This window comes from Octopus bimaculoides, chromosome 28, assembly GCF_046866305.1.
Source record: "Octopus bimaculoides isolate indiv1 chromosome 28, ASM4686630v1, whole genome shotgun sequence".
In the NCBI taxonomy this organism is placed as follows: domain Eukaryota; kingdom Metazoa; phylum Mollusca; class Cephalopoda; order Octopoda; family Octopodidae; genus Octopus; species Octopus bimaculoides.
In genome coordinates, this window is record NC_142955.1 from 15806968 (window position 1) to 15832491 (window position 25524).

The 25524-nt window shown below is 37.9% G+C and overlaps 1 protein-coding gene across 2 annotated transcripts in view; it reads left to right on the plus strand.

Moving 5' to 3' along the window:
- LOC106883489 (uncharacterized) overlaps positions 1-23220 on the plus strand; it is a 29105-nt gene extending 5885 nt beyond the window's left edge. For both annotated transcript variants that reach the window (XM_014934516.3, XM_014934517.3), the window contains one exon: positions 1950-23220. In XM_014934516.3, the coding sequence (XP_014790002.1) occupies positions 2400-4142 (1743 nt within the window). In that variant the 5' untranslated portion in view covers positions 1950-2399 and the 3' untranslated portion in view covers positions 4143-23220. The remainder of the gene's footprint in view (positions 1-1949) is intronic.
- Positions 23221-25524: the final 2304 nt, after the last annotated feature.

The following is a 25524-nucleotide window of genomic DNA, read 5'->3' on the forward strand; positions in this document are numbered from 1 at the left end:
TATATATATATATATATATATATATATATATATATATATATATATATGCCCTGCCAAAACAATTGAGACCTGCAAGACATGGATATAGAGGTCTTCGAGACAAAACTCGACGCTTTCCTCTCCACGATACCAGACGAACCAATGGCTCGAAATGAGACACAGTTTAGGGCAGCGATGTCAAATTCTCTTATACACCAGATGTGCCATGAAAACTCTCTATTGGACTATATCAGGTGGAGGAGAGGAGCCATGCAAGGAACGTGAAGAGAGCACAGCATAAAGACGGAAATTTATGGCGGTGCTCCAGCATGACCGCAGCCACTTGGCTGAAACGCATAAATAGATAAATATCCGTCGAAGGGAGATAACTTCATCTCGCTTGGAAGTATTTCGTTCCGGGACTTTCTTTCACAACTTTGACTGAAATAAGTATTCCTATCTCCATTAGCAGAGAGCGTTAAATATCTGGGCAGTGTTGTTCACGTGTCGACTATGTAACCTAATGACCAGCCATGTCCAACGATTGCATTTATATATATTTAACGTCCTGTACCCTGATATGCATCTATATACACATGTAGATGTAAGTATGTACATATATGTGTGTATACATGCATATATATTCTTTGTATTATATATATATATATATATATATATAAGCTACTATTTAACTAACAGATCGCTAAGTACGTTTCAGCAAGGTAATATATACTATTACATTTTTGGTGGCAAAAAAACTACACGCGCTTTACTGTTCCGACTTATTTTCTTCGTAAACTTCTACAGAAAAATTGATGTTTTAATGAAATTTTTTTATAACATACCTATCAGCTGATGTCTAGTATGGGTTCAGATGGACAATATATGTAAACGGGACCTTTCCCCCCATAATATGTATATAAAAATTTTTTTTTTTTTTTTACGGAATCCCACGTTTTAGGCTATGGAGATTCCGATTCTGAAAATTATTTGGCACTGTCATGCTATTAGCTGTCAGAAGTGAAAGTGCTCGCTGCTAGTGAAGTATCTGCCTGTCTGCCTGCCTGTTGCTGGCCTGTCGATTCTTTGGCTACTGACAGCTAATACCATGACTGGCCGGAGCGTGCTATATGTCTGTCTGTCTGTCTCTCTATCTATCTATCTATTACTCGAAAGTTATTGGAACAAATTTGACACCTATATCCATGCGTTTGAAAACACAGAGTATAAGGGTACTCGCGTCCGCGCTAGCTGGTCGTGAGTGGTCGATCCTATTATTTTTAAACTTCAAACTTCATTTGTTTTCTATTTTGATAAATTCTCTCTGTTGAAAATTATATTTTTATATTTTAAATAATTTGCAATTTCAGGAAATATGTTTTTATATTAAATTTGTGTTTTCTAATAAGGTGGACGAGTGATTGATAGATAGTAGATAGATATCAGTAAGTAAGTAAGCCAACAGCTCGCTCCGGCCAGTCATGGTATTAGCTGTCAGTAGCCAAAGAATCGACAGGCATTCAGGCAGACAGACAGATACTTCACTAGCAGTGAGCACTTTCACTTCTGACAGCTAATAGCATGATAGTGCCAATTATTTTTCAAAAATATCAAATTCAAAATTTCTCCCCCTCCCCTCCCCATTTCCTCATTTTTCAATTTTTCCGGAAATGTTTTTTTTTTTTTTTTTTTTTTTTTTTGCGGAATGCGTAAAAAAAACGAAGATTATGATTCTGAAAAAAAATTTTGTTTGTAAAATTTCAATTCCCCCTCCCCCCAAGCAGGCTATTTACATGCTAGAAATAACAGCCAAATCTCATAAAGCAAGAAATGTGTAAAACTAATGCCCCTTGTTTGCTGTTCCCTTATCTGTCTCTGTCGTTTGTTGTTTTGTGCAATTTTGAACCACACACACACACTGTGATATTGGTCTTACCCCTTCATCTCTTGTATCTTTCCTTTCTTTGCAGTTATGCTGAGTGGTCCACATCTGCCTGTGGTGGACAAACCTTGACTTCATCAGGACGTCTGCAAATCTTCATTGAAGCTCCTTGTTGTTTTTGCCTACATAGTTTCCGTTAATTATATTTTTCAATATGAATGTTAATTGCGGGTGGAGCCAGCCTGTCAGTCAAAGGTATTCTTGTGGTAAGTAGAAAATATATCAGCAATGAATATTTTTCTGCAAATCCCATGATATCTAAGAGAAGATACTAATGATGATATGAATCTCCATAATGTGGCCCACTTGGAGAAGACCCAGTCAATAGCAGACTTTCTACTGGTGAGTCGAAAACTGTATCGTCATTGAATATTTTTCTGCAGATGTAAAGAGAAGTCGATGACATCTGAGACAAGAAACTGATAATAGATTAACTCGGACATTTGTCAGCTTTTTAAGTTATTGCTCAAGAATTAACATGGAGAACGTTAATCACTTGGACACTTGTAACGCAACTGTTATTAACAATGTAGATACAGTTAGAGAAACAGACGAAAATGAGAAAGCTGAAAACGGAAGTGTTCCTGAATATCGCTGCGAGATTTGTAGGAAGACATTCTCTACAGAATACGAAGTCATCTTACACAAAGAAATACACAGTAAGAAAAAACTATTTCACTGTGATGTATGTGGGAAGTATTTTGTGTATTTTAGCTATTTAAGAAATCACCAAAGAATCCACACAGGAGAAAGACCTCATCATTGCGAGATATGTGGGAAATCTTTTCTCAGCAGTAGTCACTTAAAAACACACACAAGGGTACATTCTGGAGATAAACCCTTCCACTGTGAACAGTGTGGGAAGAGTTTCGTGTCCAACAGTAACTTAACAGCACACAAAAGAGTTCACACTGGAGAAAAGCCATTTTACTGTGAAATTTGTGGCAAATTTTTCTCTGTTAATTCTAGTCTCATTGTTCACAAAAGAATCCACACTGGAGAGAGACCCTATCATTGTGATGTGTGCGGGAAATCGTTTGTTTCTAATTGTGATTTAACAAAGCATAAAAGGATACATACAGGGGAAAAACCCTTTGGTTGTCAAGATTGTGGGAAAGCCTTCATTTGTAAAAGTGACTTGACAAAACATACAAGAATACACAGTGGAATAAGGCCATTCCACTGTGAAATATGTGGAAAATCATTCTGTGATAAATCTAGTCTCGTTGTTCACAATATAACACACACCGGAGAAAAACTATTTTATTGTGAAATATGTGAGAAATCATTTGTTAACAATTCATATCTGGTCATTCACATACGTCGTCACACTGGAGAAAGACCATTCCATTGCGACTTATGTGCAAGATCGTTCATTTCTAACAGTGAGTTGACAAAACATAAACTGCTACACACCGGATTGAAACCTTTTTGTTGTGAAATATGCGGCAAGTATTTTGTCAATAAAAGCGTCTTAACAAAACACAGAAGAATCCACTCTGAAGAGAGACCATTTCACTGTCAGATCTGTGGTAAATCGTTCCGTAATAATCCACATCTTGAAGTTCACAAACGTAGCCACACTGGAGAAAAACCCTATCACTGTGAGATATGTGGGAAATCGTTTATCACGAACAGTTATCTAACTACGCACAAGAGAATTCACACTGGAGAAAAACCTTTCCATTGTGAAGTGTGTGGTCAGTCCTTTGTCACCAATGGTCTCCTAAAGACACATAAGATGAAACACACTGGAGAGAGACGGTTCCACTGTGAAATATGCGGGAAGCCGTTTGTTAACAATTCTCATCTTTTAGTTCACAAACGTAGCCACACTGGAGAGAAACCATTCCATTGTGATATTTGTAGAAAGTCATTTGTTGATAATAGTGTCTTAACTAGACACATGAGAATACACACTGGACAGAAGCCATTCCACTGCGAAGTGTGTGGTAAATCCTTTGTGTCTAGAAGTTATTTAACAACGCATATGATAAGTCACAGTGGAGAAAAATCATGTCATTGTGAAATCTGTGGTAAATCTTTTGTCTACAACAGTTCTTTAACGACTCACAGAAAAATACACACCGGAGAAAAACTTTATTGCTGTGAAATTTGTGGGAAAGCATTTATCACAAACAGTCACTTAAAAAGGCACAGGCGGATACACACTGGGGGGAAGCCTATTCATTGCGAAACGCCTGAAATAGGAGACAATTGAATCTTCTTGTGTAATTTAATAACCTGAGAAGAAAGTAATTTACAAACAAAAACAACCAGGCAATACAGGTAAATATTTGTGGGAATATCAGAGATAAAAAACTATTGATATATTCACATGTGTGAGATAAACTTTAGTGAATTTCAGAATGGGTACCTATTCCGAGGAGGTCTTCATGTATACATTTAACCCTGTGGCATTCGGAGTATTCTGTTACATGTAATGCTTATTTATGCACGTTTTCAATTAATTATGCATTATCTCTTAACTTGAAAATTTTGATGTGTGTGTGTGTGGTTTTTTTTTTCTTTTTTCTTTTTTTTTTTTTTTAATGACATCATGCAGTAGGTTTAAAAGACTGGATCTGACTGATTTGCTATGACTGAGTGCTATAGGGTTAATGTTTTTGTGATGGAGGCACATGGCTTAGTGATAAAAGTATGAAGACTCACAATCAAGAGGTAGTGAGTTCGATTCCCGGACCAGGCTGTGTCTTGTGTTCTTGAGCAAGACACTTTATTTCATGTTGCTCCAGTTAACCCAGCTGTAGAAATGAGTTGTGACGTCACTGGTGCCAAGCTGTATCGGCCCCTTTGCCTCTCCCTTGGATAGCACTAGTGGCCTGAAGAGGGAAGGCTGGTATGCAGGGACGACTGCTAACTCACATAAATATTCACTATAAACAAATGTCCACATTAATTAGAATTGTGATGGACATTAATTAATTTTCAGAAACCTCAGAATTGTTAGCATGCCAGGCAAAATGCTTAGCAGCAGTTTGTCTGTTATGTTCTGAGTTCAAGCCCTGCTAAAGTTGACTTCATTTTTCATCATTTCAGGTGGTGGGGTAGTGATAAGATGAGTGCCAGTTGAGCACTGGGGTCAATGTAATCCACTTCACCCCTTGTCCCCCCCCCTTCAATTGCTGGCCTTGTGCCAAAATTTGAGACCAATGTTTATAAACCTTTCTCTACCACTGGTTCTCAACCTTTTCAGAGTGGTTCCCAAACATTTTATTTCGATGAATTTCCCCACGGACCCCTTTTATTTTGCATGTCCTTATTATTGCTACACTAGTGTAGAGTACCCTCCCGGCAGTATATTGGATAGGTACTATCCCTTAGTGGGTTGAACCCTCAACCCCTAACTCTCTCGCATTATATATACACATATATATACTTGTATACACATATATTGATTACATATATATATACATACACATACATGTATATATACATACATATATATATACATACACACACATATATACTTGTATACACATATTGATTACATATATATATATATACATACACACACACACACACACACACACACACACACACACACACATATATGTATGTATGAAATTTTGAATTTAGCTCGTGGACCCCAGGTTGGGAACCACTACTCTACTACATTCACCATACTTTATCTCTCTCATCTGATCTTCTGTCTTGGTATATTTCCTTGACTTCTCTGCTAGCTCATCTACTCTACATGTACAGGTCCTTTGATTTTTTTTTTTTATTCAAATGAGTCGCACGGTCGACACAAAACCTATAATATAACATAAGAGGGCTCGCATGTGAGATGCGAACAAGTGCCTGCAGGATAAGAGAGAGTGAGACAACTGTTAGTTATATATAGAGAGTGAGTTTATTAGGTAGTCAGCTGTGTGTGTGTGTGCATGCGGCAATATAAACAATACGTTGTTTGAAAGCTTCTTTTTCGTCAGTTGGTGCTAAAGTATCGAAAGGATAATTACTGGTAATTATTATTGGTGTTCTTTTTATTGTAACACTAGGTTTAAACTTTACAGCGACAGCAGTGTCGGCTCCTTCTGTTAACTTGAATGTTTGAATCGTTTTGAGTGTCGTGTTTGGTTCTTCGAAAAGGCAAAGTTCTGTTTCATACATGTCTTGGGAAGGGAAACTTGATGTTCCTTGTATTGTTTCTGAATATCTGAACATTGCAGAGTTACTTCTTGCTATGTAACTTTTTCCGGAACTTGGTACACCTTCTAGTGCGAAAGTATTTATTTTCGGAATTTTTTGAGCTAAAATATTCCATATGTTGTTGACGAAATTACTGATATCTATGGTTTGAATTTTTAGAAGGTTTTCGAAAATACGGAGACTAGTTGATACTGTATGGTACTGATGAATATGAAATTTGTTCCATTTCATGTTTTGATATTTTTTAATGAAACATGTGGCTAAAGTTTCCATTTTTGAAGCTTCTGCAACTTTTTTAGCTATGGTATCAAACATTGGATGAGCTAGAGCACCTAAAAAATTTTCATTGTTTCATTTCTTCGAAATTAGCATATTCTTTTTGAGCCATATAAGTATTTGATGTAGCTGGAGAGTTTCATTGATTTCCCATTGGAATTGACGAAAGTTGGTTGTTCGAAAGAGATAGATGGTTGTTGTATAGTGGAAGTTTTATCTGTGTATGAATATTCTTCATTACACCATATATTTAACTCTTGAATTGCTGGACATAATGTTTTTAATAAGAAAACTTTTGGAGGTTTGCAAAAGTAGTTTGCTAATGCAGCTGGAAATTTTACTCTTTGTGTGTTTGGTATTTTATGTGTATCCAGTTGCTTTCCAGTATTCTTGTGTAATTTTTTGCCAAGTACTGTCATTTGCTGAACTTCTCTCTGATTTGCATTTCCATAGGATATGGAAGTGGTTTATTGTATTCCAGTATTTGTTTCTGTCCATCATATCTTCAGCTCTATGAAAAATGACAATTGCTTGTCTGTTGTTTATGAATCGTAATAATCTTTTTGCATTGCGTACGTCTGCATCGTCTTGATTTATATCGTTTTCGTTTGTATGTATTTCAGAAATGTTGTCTGTAGGTAATTCTAGATCTGAATGCCAATGAAATTGTTCTGATGATAACCATGGATATATAGCTGTATATAAATGTTCTTGATTTTGCTGTAATAGAATAAAATATAATATTAACGCATTGCAGGAAAAGTAGTGCTGGGGTATGTTCTAAGACCTTGTGGCCATTGACATAAATTCATTTTATTTTCGGGATTAAGTGGACATGTTTTAGTTGCTGCAGGAATTCTTGGTAAGTAACCAGTAAATTGTGGTGAACCGCTTGGTTTTTCAAAGTCTATTTCACTAAAATAGTCTATTGATAAGAAGTTTACTTTTGCTGCGTTGTTTTTTGCGTCTAATAAAGGTATTGGATCTAGTGCTGCTATAGGAGGTGGATTTGAAGGATTAATTGGCATTTGAGTTAATATAGATCTACTTGGTACTTTAGTTTCATTTAACATATCATTCCATGTAGTTCTGTTAGCTACTTTTTCTGGGACCCAATTTTTCTGTATTGTTTTGAAATGCATTTATTTCACAAGCTATTTCTGCATCATTTCCTATTTCTCCGTATGTAATGTGACCAGCCAGTGCATCGAAGTCAGATGCATTAAACCAACTTGGTGTACGATTTACCCAAGTGTATTCCCAAGTGTCATCTGCGCGTAACATTTTCCATCTACCCGTATTGTAAAGACTCATTAATTCTTCTGCATTTAATTCTTGTTCTGTTGTTGTTACTTTTACATTATTGTTAAATTGAAATGATTCAGTTGGAACTTTTCTCCATTGTATAATGTTTTTTAGTTTACCTTCATCTCTAGTTACTGGTATGTTATGTTCGAAATCTTCGTATGAACAACAGTATGTATACAATATGTGTGTGTTATTTCTTTACTACCCACAAGGGGCTACACACGGAGGGGACAGACAAACGGATTAAATCGATTATATCGACCCCAGTGCGTAACTGGTACTTATTTAATCGACCCCGAAAGGATGATAGGCAAAGTCGACCTCGGCGGAATTTGAACTCAGAACGTAGCGGGCAGACGAAATACCGCTAAGCATTTCGCCCGGTGTGAGTGAGAAATACAAAACCTGGAATAAGTCTGTAACAGACTATGAGTCCTGAACAAAAAGATTAGAGAGTACCAGTTCATAGAAGAGTTACACAGTAGGTAGAATGTCCATACGCAAGAGGTCGTGGCCAAATAGCAGAGCTGAGGTATCACATGTTGTGTGTAAAGTTGAGCGTCGATGCTGTGACCGGTTACTTGGTGCAGAAGATCCTCGCATGTATCTGGCTGTTGACTTCGTGGTGGAAACAATCCACACAAACTGTGTTGAGACAGAACCACGGTTGCTGTTGTTAACGTGTACTCTGCTGGTGGTGTTGACGTCATTGCTGGAAACTGGCTGGAGCTGTGTTCTGTGAGAAGTCTAAAGTCGTGGCCAACTGGCGTGGATGAAGCAGGGCTATTTATAGATAAAAAGGGGGCTCAGGAAAACAGCAGAGAACTCTCTCTCACGTGACATTAACAGAAGGCCACGATTGGTTGATATGCACCCTGTTGACAAATGCTGCGCAAATAAGAGCCAATCAGGGTGACGGACACAGCAATCCAATCGACCGAAAGCTAGATGTTAGCCGCTACGTTATCATTTGTAAATAAATACCCAAGAGAGAGGTTTCACTACAGTCTACTACTGAAAGTGATAAGATGTTTGCAAAGGAAAAGAGTTGAGAGTCTTAGAAATTTTCACATGTCAGAAATGTATCGAAATTCTCAAAGTTTTCCTTCACAGTAAATCCATACATTTCTCGATACATTGACTCATCGACGCAGGACCATTTCATGTCGCCCGTTGATCCAGTCACATACTTCAGCCGTCTTTTAATTTGGGACCAATAGGCCTCCATGTGATTCGTGCAAGCGCCGGTTTCAGGGTTGACGAAATTCGTTGAGTGGTTAACTGTTTTGTGTATGTAACCCAGCTGTTGTGGATTCCTATAGCTGCCCCATTTGTCAGTATGTACTATAGTACCCGGTAACACATATTCAATTATAACTGCTTCAAGTGTTGCTGCGCTTCTATCAGGTACACGTTGAAGGAACCCTTTTTTCACAGTGGGGTCATAGCACCCGACAACCCACGTTTGATGGCCTATTCTCCCTACGTGGCTCTTCCTTTTAAAGTACAAACTCTCCTCTTTTTCCACCTCATGACTTGGACCACTGAGCAAAGCTTTGTCTCGAAGCATCTTCCCCGAACACACTTTTCGACATAACTCATACCACTGGATCGCAGTTTTATTATCTACTCCGGAATATAAAGCCAAAGTAGATATAGGTGCCTCGAACACGAAATGAAAGACTCTGTGAAATATTTTCTGCAATGACAACTTTGACTTGTTGGCATGGGCGACCATATTTCCTATTCGCATGTTGTAGCTATTTAACTATGTCTGCTGACCTCAGCAAATATTGGATGAAATTTTCAGTCTTTTACTGAAAGATCTTTTACTATGTCTGGATATCCATTTTGCGAGCCAGATGTAGTGGTCTGTGCCACCATCTTTATTCTTCACATTGGGACATGTCTGGTTATACCAGATGCAGTGACATGTGTCACTATCTTTATTATTCCTCGCACTGACATCAATGCTATTCTGTTATAAACTATTTTCTGGCTGTGTGTGTAGCATGCCAGATGCATTGACATGTGTCACTATCTTTATTATTCCTCGCACTGACATCAATGCTATTTTGTTGTAGCTCTTCAACTATTTCTGGGCATGTCTGATGCATGCCACACTCAGTAACACATGTAACCATCTTTATTCCTCACATATCAATGCTAGTTTGTTGTAATACAATAGCTAATTTCTTTATTCGGCACTGCGGCCATAATATAGAGGGGACACTACAAAACAATACAGTGAGGTACACGAAACATATAATGGATGAAATTATGAATAAGTAATAAATGAGATGAAACAACTTTCCTGTTTCCCACGAGCAGGCAGTTTCATTTTACTGTTTTATATATATCATTTAACTTTTCGGTTCAATATTCTATTTTGTATCTTTTTTTAATTTTTTGTGGAGTCACTAATAATTCAAATTTTAAATATTCCACTTATTTTCCTTTGTATCAGATATTCCACTGTGACCTCAAATGCCACCACTGGTGGCCACTCATTAAATCAAAACTGTGAGGTTGATATCTGTCATTTCCTTCAGCTTTTCACCTTTCTCTTTTACAAACAAGACTGCTTTAAATCCTTCATTGTACAATTTAGGCGCTAACTTCACCCTAATTACATTTTTCATTTTCGTGATCTTTTTTTTCAATCTCCACATTTCTTTCTGCACTGTACCATAGTTCTTTCTTGTTTTCCCTTCAGTGTTACTTTCTAATTTCCATCACTAATCTCTTCTGCTGTTGCTTCCATCTCGTTCTTCTCTGCTTTTCTCTCATTCGATGTTGTCATTTCTCTTCTATCTTCCTTTTTGTCCTGTCCTTTTACTGTCTCCCCCGTACTAATTACTGGTATCGCTCTCTGTTTTTCTCTCTTCGTCTTTCTCGCTTAATTTTGCTGACATCTCCTTTCTTTTCTGCTCGTTTGCTTTTCCTCCTTCTAGTACACCTTGTGTCTCCTCTACACTTCCTTTCTCTTTCCTTCATGGGACTCCTTGGTAGTGAGTCTGCATTTTCTTGTCTTTTCTTTCTCTTCACCACTCTCTTTCTTCCATATTTTCCACTGGCCTCTGCTCCTCTATGCCTTACACCTCAGGATCAACAAAATGTTCTTCATGAGCAATCAACTCGTGAGTGTATGCATCACCGTTTAAAATTCCAATATTATGGTATGATCGCCAACCATCACTCACTGTGAGACTTCCTGGCAGAATCCAACATTGAATTAATGCTGTCAGAGTCTGCTCAGAACACTCAAGTACTTCCACTGAGAAACATTTCTTAGAAACGCTTTCTCTATTCCGCCGAGGACCCAATGGCCAGGGCACCCACTCACCACGGTGATATTTACTCTCATCCATCTCCACAACTACAGGTTGTCCGTTAGCATCAATGCCGCCGATTTGCACTGGATTTTGTTTGAGTCAAACATCACGTATTTCTCAGCAGAAATTACTTCTATCTATGATCGTAGTTCTACTTTTTATAGAACAATTTATACATAATATCATTTTGTGACATATCACGTGACCAACAATAAATGATTGAAAGGGAACATTTTTGGTCTTTCCATTCTGGGTCGGCTCAGATAGCTTATTTCTATACCCAACCCTTGAGCAACCAACATAGAGCTAGCTGTGAGAAAAGCAGTGTTCCATCAGATGAAGCCCAGTTACTTTCAATCATTGTTCTTGGGACTTAGTGATGTTGCTAGAAACTGATATCTTTTGAAATTAAAAGGAAGATCTGGCGGAATTAAGGGGATTCCTCGAATTAAAACTATGAGCATTCAGTGGTGTAATCTATTGAATTAGCTACACAGTGAAATTTATGTGTAAGTGGCTGAGTATTCCTCTTTGAAATACATACATTCACACACACACACACACGTCTGGGATTCATTCCTCTCTCATGTCAGCAACTTTCTTTCTGCATCAAATGAAAATCACTCCTTTTTTTTTTTTTTTTACATTTTAATAATGTTTATGGTATGGACTCGCAGTAAGTTTGAATTGTTTCCAATGGAATTTTTGTCCTTTCTTCAGCTCTAACATTCTCTAGAATAGGTCCACAAGACCACTGTCCTCTTCTCTGTCTCTGCTAGTCCCTGCTTGGGTGGGACAACCTCCCACTCCAAGGCAGCGGTTTCGTTGTTTCTTTTTGCCATGTTATAGAGTTCAACAAAAAGGTCACAAAAATCAGCTGAAGACACAGCTGATGAGAAAAAAAATATTAAGACAGTTCAAAAATAAAATTAGTAAATAGAAAGAGAGGTAAAAAAACCAGTTCCACAGCAAAGACAACAATTTTCACCCAGCAGGTACTCCAGGCCAACAGATACAATCCAAAATAGCTTCCAAAAATCTTCGGGCAGATACACCCCCAACTCTGGAAACAATGCTGCACAAATAATTATTATACAAATGAAGCAAGCTACTTTATTTCATTAAAAATTCGCCATTTATAGGCGTTACAAAGAGGGGACGAACAAGGATAGACAAACAAAGGTGAAGTAGCTTAAAATCGATATAAAGATTACAGTAATTAAAAATTTTTTTATAAAATCATTGTGTAGCTTCTTAACTATGTCTACTGACCTGAGCAAATATTGGATGAAATTTTCAGTCTTTTACTGAAAGCTCTTTTACTATGTCTGGATATCCATTTTGCGAGCCAGATGTAGTGGTCTGTGCCACCATCTTTATTCTTCACATTCAGACATGTCTGGTTATGCGAGATGCATACCAGATGCAGTGACATGTCACCATCTTTATTCTTCACATTGGGATTGATGCTAGTGTGATCCAGTAATTGAAATGCATCAGTATATTGGTGATACATGCCAGATGTAGACGTTTGTGTCACCATGTTGTTCCTAGCCCTGACATCAATGCTATTCTGTTATAAACTATTTTCTGGCTGTGTGTGTAGCATGCCAGATGCAGGGGCATGTGTCACCATCTTTATTATTCCTCGCACATTCTCAAAGTTTTTTTTCACAGTAAATCCATGCATTTCTCGATACATTGACTCATCGACGCAGGACCATTTCATGTCGCCCGTTGATCCAGTCACATACTTCAGCCGTCTTTTAATTTGGGACCAATAGGCCTCCATGTGATTCGTGCAAGCGCCAGTTTCAGGGTCGATGAAATTCGTTGAGTGGTTAACTCTGTTGTGGATTCCTATAGCTGCCCCATTTGTCAGTATGTACTATAGTACCCGGTAACACATTTTCAATTATAACTGCTTCAAGTGTTGCTGCGCTTCTATCGGGTACACGTTGAAGGAACCCTTTTTTCACAGTGGGGTCATAGCACCCGACAACCCACGTTTGATGGCCTATTCTCTCTACGTGGCTCTTCCTTTTAAAGTACAAACTCTCCTCTTTTTCCACCTCATGACTTGGACCACTGAGCGAAGCTTTGTCTCGAAGCATCTTCCCCGAACACACTTTTCGACATAACTCATACCACTGGATCGCAGTTTTATTATCTACTCCGGAATATAAAGCCGAAGTAGATATAGGTGCCTCAAACACGAAATGAAAGACGCTGTGAAATATTTTCTGCAATGACAACTTTGACTTGTTGGCATGGGCGACCATATTTCCTATTCGCATGTTGTAGCTATTTAACTATGTCTGCTGACCTCAGCAAATATTGGATGAAATTTTCAGTCTTTTACTGAAAGCTCTTTTACTATGTCTGGATATCCATTTTGCGAGCCAGATGTAGTGGTCTGTGCCACCATCTTTATTCTTCGCATTGGGACATGTCTGGTTCTACCAGATGCAGTGACATGTGTCACTATCTTTATTATTCCTCGCACTGACGTCAATGCTATTTTGTTGTAGCTCTTCAACTATTTCTGGGCATGTGTGATGCATGGCAGATGCAGGGACATGTGTCACCAACTTTATTCCTCAAATTTTCATGAATGCTGGTTTGTTGTAGCACTTTTAACCAAGTCCTGTCTTGATGCCCAAAGCCACAGATATTGCTGTGGGTGACCATATTTCTTACTTCTCTGATAGTCATACTATTCATAGTCTTATTTACAACTACCTTTTCAGTTTGGATGTGAGAATTGAACCTCTTCTTGGTCATTCTACGAAACAAACGCTCAGGTAAAGTTAATATTTATAGTGTAGATAAGATAAGTTTAATACCGTATAATCGAAGGAAATTCTATGACAAATTGTGTGCAATATTTCTTTAAAATTGCTGAGCGTTGTCAGATTGGTAATTCTCAGCTAGCTTCTTTAGGATTTTGTTTGTTGTTGGTTCCCCATGTTGAATGTGTGCAATTTTCGTCTGGCTTAAGTCGCCTTCAGGCTTAATGTCTTGAAACATTATGGCGAAAAAGTGAAACATAGGACAACGCTGTTCTCTTGGGAAGAGAAATAAATGTTTGTGCTGACAGAAAGAAGGCAGGAAATACTGCAGACGAATGGAGAAGACGACAGTCTGTAGAATTAAGGAAAGACGTTAGTCTTTTAACTCTACTCTATTTGTACATAGCTACTTTCTGGGTCCACAAAATTCTGAGATTGGCCGACAGTTCCATGGATGGAGCCAGGTCTTCTGGTAACCACCCTCCTGGTCTGTAAATATTGCAGAGCCTGCTTCTGTTTTCTATGATGAATGTCTCCAGAGGCTCTGCTTTTCCATCTTGAATGTGTTGCAAATAACCTTTTTTATGGCTGTTGTCATAGAAACAAACAACCCAGAACAACTGCACCGTGCTCTACTTCATTTTTATTATGAAACCTCAAACTTTCATCTACTACGACATGATTCGGGCCACCCAATCACTTTGTGTCTTTCATTAGCTTCTGCAAACAGATTTCACAGTAATATTCATACCATTGTATTGCTATGACTTTACTTAAATTGTTCACACACATAGAACTAATTACCGGCATTTCGAAAATGAAGTCGAAAATAAGATGCAATATTTAATAAAAACAGAAAGTTTACTCATTTCCAAAAATGTGTTCTTTCAGATGGAGACTCTTACCCAGCAGTTTCTGCATCGCCATTGGATCCTGCCTGTTGCACGCCGCAAGGGCCTTATATCCATATCATTCCCGCATGTACACTGTTTCTGATTAGCAATAAGTTGATTTTCGTTCAGATAATTCTGGTGTAGCCATCCGGTTGCACCAGTCCTCGGTCAAATCGTCCAACCCATGCTAGCATGGAAAGCGGACGTTAAACGACGATGATGATGATGATAATAATTAACAAAATTTTTGTCAGTTACATTTTTTGCCCTTTGTAGTCCGGAGTAATCCATCTTCCGAGAATGTTAAAACGGTAATAAAAAGTTCAAGAATTCAAACAAACAGAAAAGCACAAAAAAAAAAGGGGTCAGGAACAGTTAAATTTTTGAAGAAAGAGGAATGAGGAAAACAATTTGGTTGCAGGTTCATCATCATCATCATAGCTTAACGTCCGCTTTCCATGCTAGCATGGGTTGGACGGTTTGACTGAGGACTGGTGAAACCAGATGGCTACACCAGGCTCCAATCTGATCTGGCAGAGTTTCTACAGCTGGATGCCCTTCCTAACACCATAAAAACATTCTGAATCAATACCTTGATTAATGGTTTGGTTAAAACTTCAAATAAATGCTCGGCTAGGGGTAAAATCTATAGACCATCATTAAGTACCGTTTTATTTTAGACTTGCAAACTTGTGATTTACATTGTAATGTTTGTAATTCTATCTGGAAATCCAACTTTTCAGTGTTTTACTGAGGGCTCTTCAACTATGTCTGGATATCCATTTTGCTGGCCAGATGTAGTGGTGTGTGTCACCTTGTTTATTCCTTGCATTGGGATCGATGCTAGTGTGATCCAGTAATTGAAATACATCAGTTGGGGAACATATTTTAGACTCCCTAACTTGATGTGATGTGCTTTGTTGAGGCTGTGGTTCCCTCTGGAGATATATCTTTTCTGTTTGGAACTGAAAGCTCTTTTACTATGTCTGGATATCCATTTTGCAAGCCAGATGTAGTGGTCTGTGCCACCATCTTTATTCTTCACATTGGGACATGTCTGGTTATACCAGATGCAGTGACATGTGTCACTATCTTTATTGTTCACATTGGGATTGATGCTAGTGTGATCCAGTAATTGAAATACATCAGTATATTGTTGGTCAGGGCCAGATGTAAACGTTTGTGCCACCATGTTGTTCCGAGCACTGACATCAATGCTATTCTGTTATAAACTATTTTCTGGCTGTGTGTGATGCATGCCAGATGCAAGGACATCTGTCACCATCTTTATTATTCCTCACACTGACATCAATGCTATTCTGTTATAGCTCTTCAACTATTTCTGGGCACGTGTGATGCATGCCATATGCAGGGACATGTGTTACCATCTTTATTCCTCAAATTTTCATTCCATTTTATTTTAGACTTGTGAACTTGTGATTTATGTTGTAATGTTTGTAATTTTATCTGGGTATCCATAATGCTGGCCAGATGTAGTGGTGTGTATCACCATCTTTATTCCTCACATTGGGATCGATGCTAGTGTGATCCAGTAATTGAAATGCATCTGTGTATTCCTAATCGAAGCTGGATTCTTGTGCCATTGAGTTCTCTTCATCCAGGGTGAACAATCGTATGAGAAGGGCAGCCAGAAGCACGAGGTCGACCTCTGGGCGAGGTTGGGGAAGCTTACACTCAAAAGATTCTCCCGGGTGAAGACCTTGTTATACAGCTTCAATGTTTGCATAAGTGCCCCTACTCAGCAAAGTTGCATCAATGTGCAGCTGCCATGCATTCCTAAGATAACACCAACGGAGCCAGATAGGATCTGCTTGGTCCTTTCCAAATGCATTGGCCAAGAAATGAACAGGATAGCACCTGCCAGACACAGGCTTGGCACTATATGTTAGTACCCATAAACACAGCGGAGTCTATGCTCCCAAAGCAACCTCGTTGTGTTGCCCAAGTTTCAGCGAGGTCTCCCACTGCCAACATTTCTTCTTGGGAGGGTGGGGTTACTTTTATTTTGTCCAGAGTGGAGAGATGAATTTGGCATGGTTGCATCTCCCCAACATGACTCCAACCGTGGACTTGAGCTCTCTTACATGGTAACAATCCTTAAGAGAGGTTTCTGCTATTATACATATTGTTCTTGATGCGAGTATTTTACAGTAGTTGAACTATGTCTGTGTATTCAGGCTAAAGGTCGGGTGCAAAGTTTTGGGCCACCCTGTATATCATTACTCATTGATATCAGTGTTACTGCGTTACACACCTGTGGATTCATAACCAAGGCCTGGTGTACAGGTGTGTCTCCTCTTTCTTCGTATTCCTCACATTGACATCTGGTTTAGACAGCAGTTGTTTAACTAGCCTGCATCTCCCCAATCAAATTCACGTATAATGTTTTGTGTCACCATATTTATTGTGCTCGACATTGATGTTAGTGATTCACAGGACGGCGTATGGAAATAAAGCTACTCGGCCCACCTCTGTGTAGCTTCACTTCCTTTTTCCTTTGAATTCCATCCCTTCCAAAATATCCACTCCATATTTCCCTTACAAGTTCCTCATACTCCCCATTTTCCGGCAACCCTTTCATATCAAAGTTCACTCTCCAACCACTTGGACCCACCTTTATGCTTTTCTATCTCATTCTTTTGCCTCTCTGACACCAAAACACATTTGTGGCCACCCCTCAATATTTGGCTTTCCTTCCATATTAACGAACCTTGTGTTCTTCCATTTCGCTGTTTTGTTGATTAGTTCTATATCTACGCCTTCAAACCTCATGCATGCAAAACAACATTCAGTGGGGGAGAGTGGGTCAGTTTGTGGGTTCCTGTGTGTCAGTGCCTTTTCTTTTTTTTTCCCCCACTTTTACCCAATGGGTTTGGTGTCTGCGGGGAAGAGGCTGGGGCTGAGAAGGTATTGATGGGGGGGGGGGTCCCGTTCAGTTTGGCCTGTTTCCTTTCTCTCCCTCTGGTCTTTTCTTTTCCACCACTTTCCAAAGTTCGTTGTTGTTTATTTGTACCTCTTCCTCTAGTTCTTTACTGACTTCTTTCTGATTTCCTGCAGTCGGTGAAGGGCAGTCCACTCTAATGTGCCCCTTTTGGCCACACTTGAAACATCGAGGGATTCTACCCTCCACCCTGACTCTCAACACCGCATCTCCAACTGGGTTATTGTTTCCACCATTTTTTCTAGGATTTCCATTGAACTTTGTATTATTAAATCCAATGTTTGTCCAATTGGTTGTTTCTGTTTGCATGGTTTGGAGAACGGCTATTTCCTCTTCGTCACCCAGAAGTATAGCAGCCACATTTATTTCGGGTGGGATCCCCTCTACCCTAACCCTGGAAATTTTGTATCTCTGATAAGGTATTTTATCTGGCGTAATACTGGCTCAAGGTACTTTCCTATTGTGCTTTCTTCCAAATGTACAAAATGTTTTGGGTTTTTTTTCACTGTTATGTTTTGTACACAATTGGATATTCTTTCGTTCTGTTGAGTATTTCGCTGGGGTAATCCGACTTTCAACATGTCACACTTGTTTACCTAAAAATTCTATGATCTAGTAATGTCGTGGGTCAAATGGAAAATGCATTAATCAGCGTTCCCTTTTGACAGGACATTAGGTTGTATGGCTAGGGAGAATTTCTAGATTCAATTTCGAATCTCAGGCAGGCAGGGCCATATGAGGTCTCTACACCTATATGAATGGCTAATGATTAGTGTATTTAGTAAAATTTTGGGATCTTTTCTGTTTGGCTGCCAGGGTTTCAAGAATTTTATTGAAAATTTTAAAATTTGGCACATTAATGTTGTCTTCTAAACTGAAATTGCTAGAGTTCTTTCATTTTTTTTCCAGGAAAATGTTTTTTTTTTTTAAAGTTTGATCATTTTCACCCAAATAGGAAACCGGATTTGGAAGCTATTGATTTATGCGTGACTGCACATTTTGTCAACATCCTGAAAATAGCATGTGTTGTCTGTTTGTATTCTGCATGTGGAAAACGAGTAAACAACACTTCTTTTGTAGTTTCCAGCATTTAATGTGATAAACAGCACATTACGAATTAAATATTTAAAAAAAAAAAGAAACTTTTTGTTGAACAAAACATATTTTTTAGTTTTAAGCATTCAATATGCATTTCATGCAGTAAGCAACATGTTACAAAATAGATATGCTTAGAAAACAAGCATTTAAGCATTAATATGATCTTTGAATTGACAAAGCCAACACTGTGGTTCACCGTTCTATGCTCCAAATTGTAACCATCAATTTCAGGAATGTGAAAGTACACCTTCCACAAATTGCTGAAAGTTGGTTCGAATTGAGTGACGTATGCATTCTTCCAGTGTATCATGATTCTGACATGGCACTACATACAGAAAAACCTGTCTGGTCTCGCGACACACTCCTCCGAGAGCCCAGGTAGGATCCTTCGTCAGTTGTACTTACATCTTGAGAAGACTGTTTCAACGGTTTCCAATCTTCTCAGGACCACCACCAAGAATTCAATGACTAAGTCCTCCACACATATTTCTCTAACATAGTTGCTATGATCAATGGCTGTGCTACATTTCATCCTGAGTTCTTCTATACAAAACCGGACTGAAGACAATTCCTTAACCAATGAGTAAAGGAAAAGCACTACAGCCCTAAGAAGAAGAGTCCCACCTTCAGACCAGAGGTCTTGCCTTCTTGGCTCAAGCATCACCTGTTCACAACATGCTTCTTCCTTTTACATAATTTTCTTTGAGTATAACTCCCTTTTCTTGTACATACAACATACTATCCTCCTCTGTTCTTTGTGTTTCCATCATAGAGGTGGGGTTACCAGAGCTTCCTGCCATAATCCAACAGTAAAATTTCCAACAGAACACAGCATCAAAAAGTGGTTTTAATATATTTGTCAGCACTTGCTTTCTTGCAGACAAAAAGAGTTCTCATGTGTCTGTGGGTTACAATTGGCTAAAATTACCCAAAATTCTCAAACTTTAGTTGCTAATAACTCTTTATTTATTGATTTATGGCGAAAATGATTTTCATGGCATTCATTAACCTATAAAAGTGTATTATTACACTGAATATGACGTCAGTTCGAACAGAAATTAACCCTAGCAGCTAAAAAAAAAAAAATAGATCCAAAATTTGTCTGAAGACATGGTGAAAATGCTTCACAGGCGAATAGACAGCCTGTAAGTCTCTTCTAAACGTGTTGTGCCCCATTTCTGCCAGTTGAAAAAAGAAAGTTGTTGTCAAACATCTTGAACAAATTGTTGCAGTACCCCACCATTCCAACATCAGGTGCAAGCTACTATAAATGATGTAGGAGTTTCTGCTACCAAATGGGCTTGTCGTTGTAATTTTAATTAATTTTTCGTTGGTTGCAATTCTGCCACATTTACAGAAAATGCTTTTCATGTTTGAAGGACTTAGTGAAATATTACCTTTCTTGAACTCTGCTGAGGAATGGTACCCTCATTGAGTGTAGTCATAGACTTGACTGAGTGTGACTCAGAAAGATCATCTCTGAAAACTGATTTCTGTGTTTCAACAAAAAGTTTTTTTCTTTCTTTCTAATTGGAAAGTAGTGGTAGTCAATGGGAGAAAGAAATAGGAAGCTAAAAAACACTGGCTTGTTGTGAGCTGGGAAGAGAAGAATTCTTTCGGTTGCTATTTGGAGAAAAGCAAAAGATTAGATCCAAGCCAATAGTGGTCTTGGTGGTGTTGTTGCTTAATGCAATACGATTATTAATAGTTATAAAGAATGTGCAATGTTATGGACAAACCTACTTTTATTAAAATTCTCATTTAAAAGTCACAACATCAAAGTGGTTGCAAAAGGTGTTGAAATTATTGGCCACCATGTTGTAGACATTAGCCAACACAACGTTTGTTCTGGAACACATTAATCAAAACTTTTCGTGGGATATTTTGGACAGTATTAGTAATATCCGTACACAGTTCATCAAGTGTGTGTGGGTTCTTCGCAAACACAGCATCCTTGATATGGCCAAATAAAAAGAAATCAAGAGTGATCTGTACGTTCATTAGTGGTTCCTGGGCCAAACGCATCGTTGATATCGCGAGCTGTTTCAACAGCTTTTCAGCCTAATTTGAACTGAAATAAGAAAATTGTGCGTATTTGCTTTTTGTCCATGTTGTATTCAATGTTCTGGAAAAAAATGGCCTAATTATTCAAAAAGTAGAAAAAGTAACATGATTAGATAGAGTGAAAAACGGGCTTTAAAATGATATTTAAAGTCAAAGGAATTTAACGAAAATTAATTTGAAAATACATCATTTAAAACCAAAATTTAAAATTCCGCAAGAACTTTCTTGACAACCTAATACATCAATATATTGTTGGTCAGGGCCAGATGTAGACGTCTGTGCCACCATGTTGTTCCTAGCACTGACATCAATGCTATTCTGTTGTAAACTATTTTCTGACTGTGTGTGTAGCATGACAGATGCAGGGGCATGTGTCACCATCTTTATTGTTCACATTGGGACCGATGCTAGTGTGATCCAGTAATTGAAATACATCAGTATATTGTTGGTCAGGGCCAGATGTAGACGTTTGTGCCACCATGTTGTTCCTAGCACTGACATCAATGCTATTCTGTTATAAACTATTTTCTGGCTGTGTGTGATGCATGCCAGATGCAAGGACATCTGTCACCATCTTTATTGTTCACATCGATGCTGCCACTGTGGTCACTGGTGGTGTGACTGTCTCTTCAACCTGTGGTTCCACTTCTATATTTAGTTCCTCAGTTTCCTTCTTCTTTTTCAGGCATTTGAACCTTGGGTGCCCCTTCTTTCCGCAATAGAAGCCCCTGGGTTTACGTCCTTCAACGTGAATTGGGATGATTTTGTCGTTAATATTTATGAACTCGGGTAGTTCTTCTAGGTGGAGGCTGGAAGCCTGCACCAATATCTCAAGGGTCTGCCCTTTCCAGTTTGTTTGGCCATTTCTCATTACTTGGATTATGTTGCTTTTATCCTCTCTCTTGTATGGTAGTGTAGCAATAATACAGTCTACATCTACCTCTGGCGGTATATATTGAATCTTTATCCGGGACGTCCTCCGTCCCAGATAAAGTGGCAACAACATTATTTTGCCACTTGTTACGGTTTGGGTCGAGAGATTCCTTGCTCTCTCAATTGATTCGAACCTGACTTCCACTGTTGCGTATTTGGTGCCACTGGCCAAATACTTCACTTCTTTCATAATATGCCCGAGGCACTTTTCCACTGTACTTTCTTCCAAAAATTCGAATGCTTTCCTCTCTGTGTTGTATGTTTTATGCGAAATAGTGCGTTCCTTAATATTGTTAATCACCTCGCTGGGAGACGAAACCTTACTCTCCCCATTTTCTTCCGATATTATTTCAAAATACTTCTTTATTTTTTCCATATTTACAGCAATATGTTCTTGTCCGCCTACAGCGGCGGCAAAATTCTTTTTTTTTTTTTTTTTTTTTTTTTTAAAGCAATTTCTTCTGAAAAAGACATATTTTGCATCAACGCAAAAATTAAACAAATATATATTTTTTTTTCTTTCAAAACCACAGTTCAAAGTTCAAAATTGTAATAATTGCATATATTTCCTCCCCCCCCCCCTCGTGGAGGAGGGTCACCGTACACAACTAAATGCCAGACAGTTTTAAAACAATGTTTCCCTTACAGGAAACCAGCAAACGCAATGAACAACAATATTAATAGCACAACAAAAATAAAAATTATAGTCAACACAAATTAACTCACGCAAGACAGGTCTGGTGCCAAAAACCCTAAGCTGGTATAAAGACAATGAAAGAATATATTGGACTTTACAAGACTTTTAAAATCTTTATAAGAGGTGTTGTCCTTCATGTTCAGCACATAAGTTGACTCTACTGCACACGTTTTGAAGTACATCTTGGTGGGGGGTGCACTGTAGAGAGACTTTTTGAACCCCTTGTATTATGTAAAATGTGTACAACACACATACACATACACATAGATCGCTGACCACTACATTTATATTTGTTTTTCTCCTTGTTTCTTTCTGTGTTCCTTTCTGCTGAAGAGCGTAGGCTCGAAACGTCAAAGACTTTCTCTATTCCCGAGCGTGAAACTAATACATCCATTTGTTGTTTACACCACCTGTCTTCGTCTGTTGTTTTTTTCGTAAATTCTCCCATATATATATATATATATATATATATATATATATACTTGGCATTTTGTTAGCACTACTAATTTTTTCTATTCAGTTAAAATAGGAATATAACCTCATTTGTGTTGGAATAAAGAATGGCAAAATCTGAATCCCCCCCCCCCCCCCAAAAAAAAGACACTGCAATTCAAGCGGGGGGGGGGGGGAAGCCATTAATAGTATTGCTGTAGTCATCACCGATATAAAGTCTTATAAAGAACTTGATATGTGTGAAGATGAAAATTACTGTGCAAAAATTAATCAAATGTGATTTATTCAATAAATATCGTGAATATTTGTCAATTGTTGTTGTTTTTTTTTTTTGTTCATGTCTTTCTAGGGATGCAAGTGTAAATGATTAACAACCTGCAGGCATGGCTGTGTGGTCAGAAGCTTGCTTCCCAACCACTGGGTTCAGTCCCACAGGCGAGTATCTTCTATAACCATGGGCTGACCATAGTGGACTTTGTAGGTGAAAACTAAAAGGAACCTGTTATAATGAATCTATATAATCTAAATATATGTATATACAAGTGATTTTGTTCATCTTTTTGTCCACCAAAATGAAACTAAATGGTTCAGTGGAAGCTATTATGCTTTTTCTATATATATATATATGTGTGTGTGTGTGTGTACGTACGCATATATATATATATATATATATATATATATATAACTCTTCGAAACGCTTAGTTTTAGAATGGTGGCAGCTGACGAAGGAAATGTTCTCTATGTGGCCTGTGTGTTTTCTGTACTCAGTTTATAATTTTGTCCACGTTTTTTTTTTGCAACGTCCTGTACCCAGATATGCATCTATATATACAAGTAGATGTAGGTATGTACATACATGTACGTATATATGCATATACTCATTTGTTATATATATATATATATCCTGAGCGTCCAATAATACTATCCATATCACGTCCTCACTTTGTTGTTTTTTTTAACTATATATATATATATATAGTTGTACTTGGAGATGGTCATATTGCCAGTTTAGCCAATAAAAACACACACACACTGTATATTTGGTGTTAATTTGCTTCAGCTTTATATTACATTAATCCTATTTCGGCCAGAGTTCTTTCGTCACACTTCTGTGACCTCATCAGTGGTCCTTTGCTTTCTTCTTTCTTATGTGTGTCCCACCTTGCTAACGATCAGCCGTTTTGTATTTTGTATTCCTATTGTATGTGTCTACGCTTGCGTATCCCTCTATGTGTGTCTGTTTTTGTAAGTGCATGTGTGTGTAGGGGGAGTGCCTGTATTATCTATATCCCCTGTTAATACATGTTCGTTTATTTTTGTTTTTATTTATTTATTTGTTCATGTGTTTATACCTACTTTTTTTTGTATTTAATTTAATTTTGTTAACGTATGTAGTATTTAATTCCATTTCTTTATCTATGTATTGTATTATATTTTGTTCATATTATTATTGGTTTATGGGGTATTTATTGTCATTTGTTGTGGTTTGTTAGGGGGGGGGGGGTTAGCGTTCCATTCCAGTTTCCTATTCAGGCTAGGTTTATCTTCTATTATGTGTGTAGCTTCTGTAATTTGTCTAAGTGCTGCATCTCTGCTATGTGTGGATAAGATTTTAATTTCTATGTTGTTGAGTGAGCCTCAGTGTTCTTGCTCAGCGTGCTGGTACAGAACTGATGAGCTCTTCCCTTCCTTAAGTTCCCTCCAATGGTCATTTACCCACTCCCCTATGCTCCGTGCTGTTTCACCTACATACGTCGTTGTCTTGTTGCTGCATCATCCCTCTGTACATCTTATACTATAGACCACATTTCTGTTTTTACAGTTTGTTTGTGGGCTAAATTTACATACAGTACAGTTCCTATCAGTGCAAGGGGTTCTACTAAAAGGGTATGTTCTCCTGATGAGGGATTTGATTGGGTTGCCTTGCCTTTCAACACTCTTAATTCTTAGCTTAAGTTTGTCTAGGGCCCTTCTAAAGCAGTACACCAGTTCGTACTTGTGGCTATCGTACCATGAGCTTGCCTTCCCTATTTTCTTCTTAGTCCTTTCTATGGTGTTCCATGATTTGCTCCTATAGAGTGGGCAAATCCCATTCCTATTGTTGCGTTTGATTGTTTCAAACTTCTTCATAGCTCCTTTGTATACCCTGATCCTTTCTTTATGGCTGTAACCTGAGAACTGCATGCGGTGAACGAAATGATGTATGTGTCTCTTTAACTCTGTAGGGTTGCACATGCAGGACAGATTTCGCATTACTCTGACGAGGTCTGCCATCAATATATATACATATGTATATATATGTACATATAAGTATGTATGTATATATATATATGTATGTGTGTATATGTATATATATATGTACATATATGTATGTATGTATGTATATATGTATATATATATGTATATATATAATTGTATATATGTATATATATATGTATATATATAATTGTATATATGTATATATATGTATATGTATATATATATGTATATGTACATATATGTATGTGTGTATATATATATGTGTGTATATATATATATGTGTATATATATATGTGTATATATGTATATATATGGATATATATATATGTATAGATGTATGTATGTGTATGTATGTAT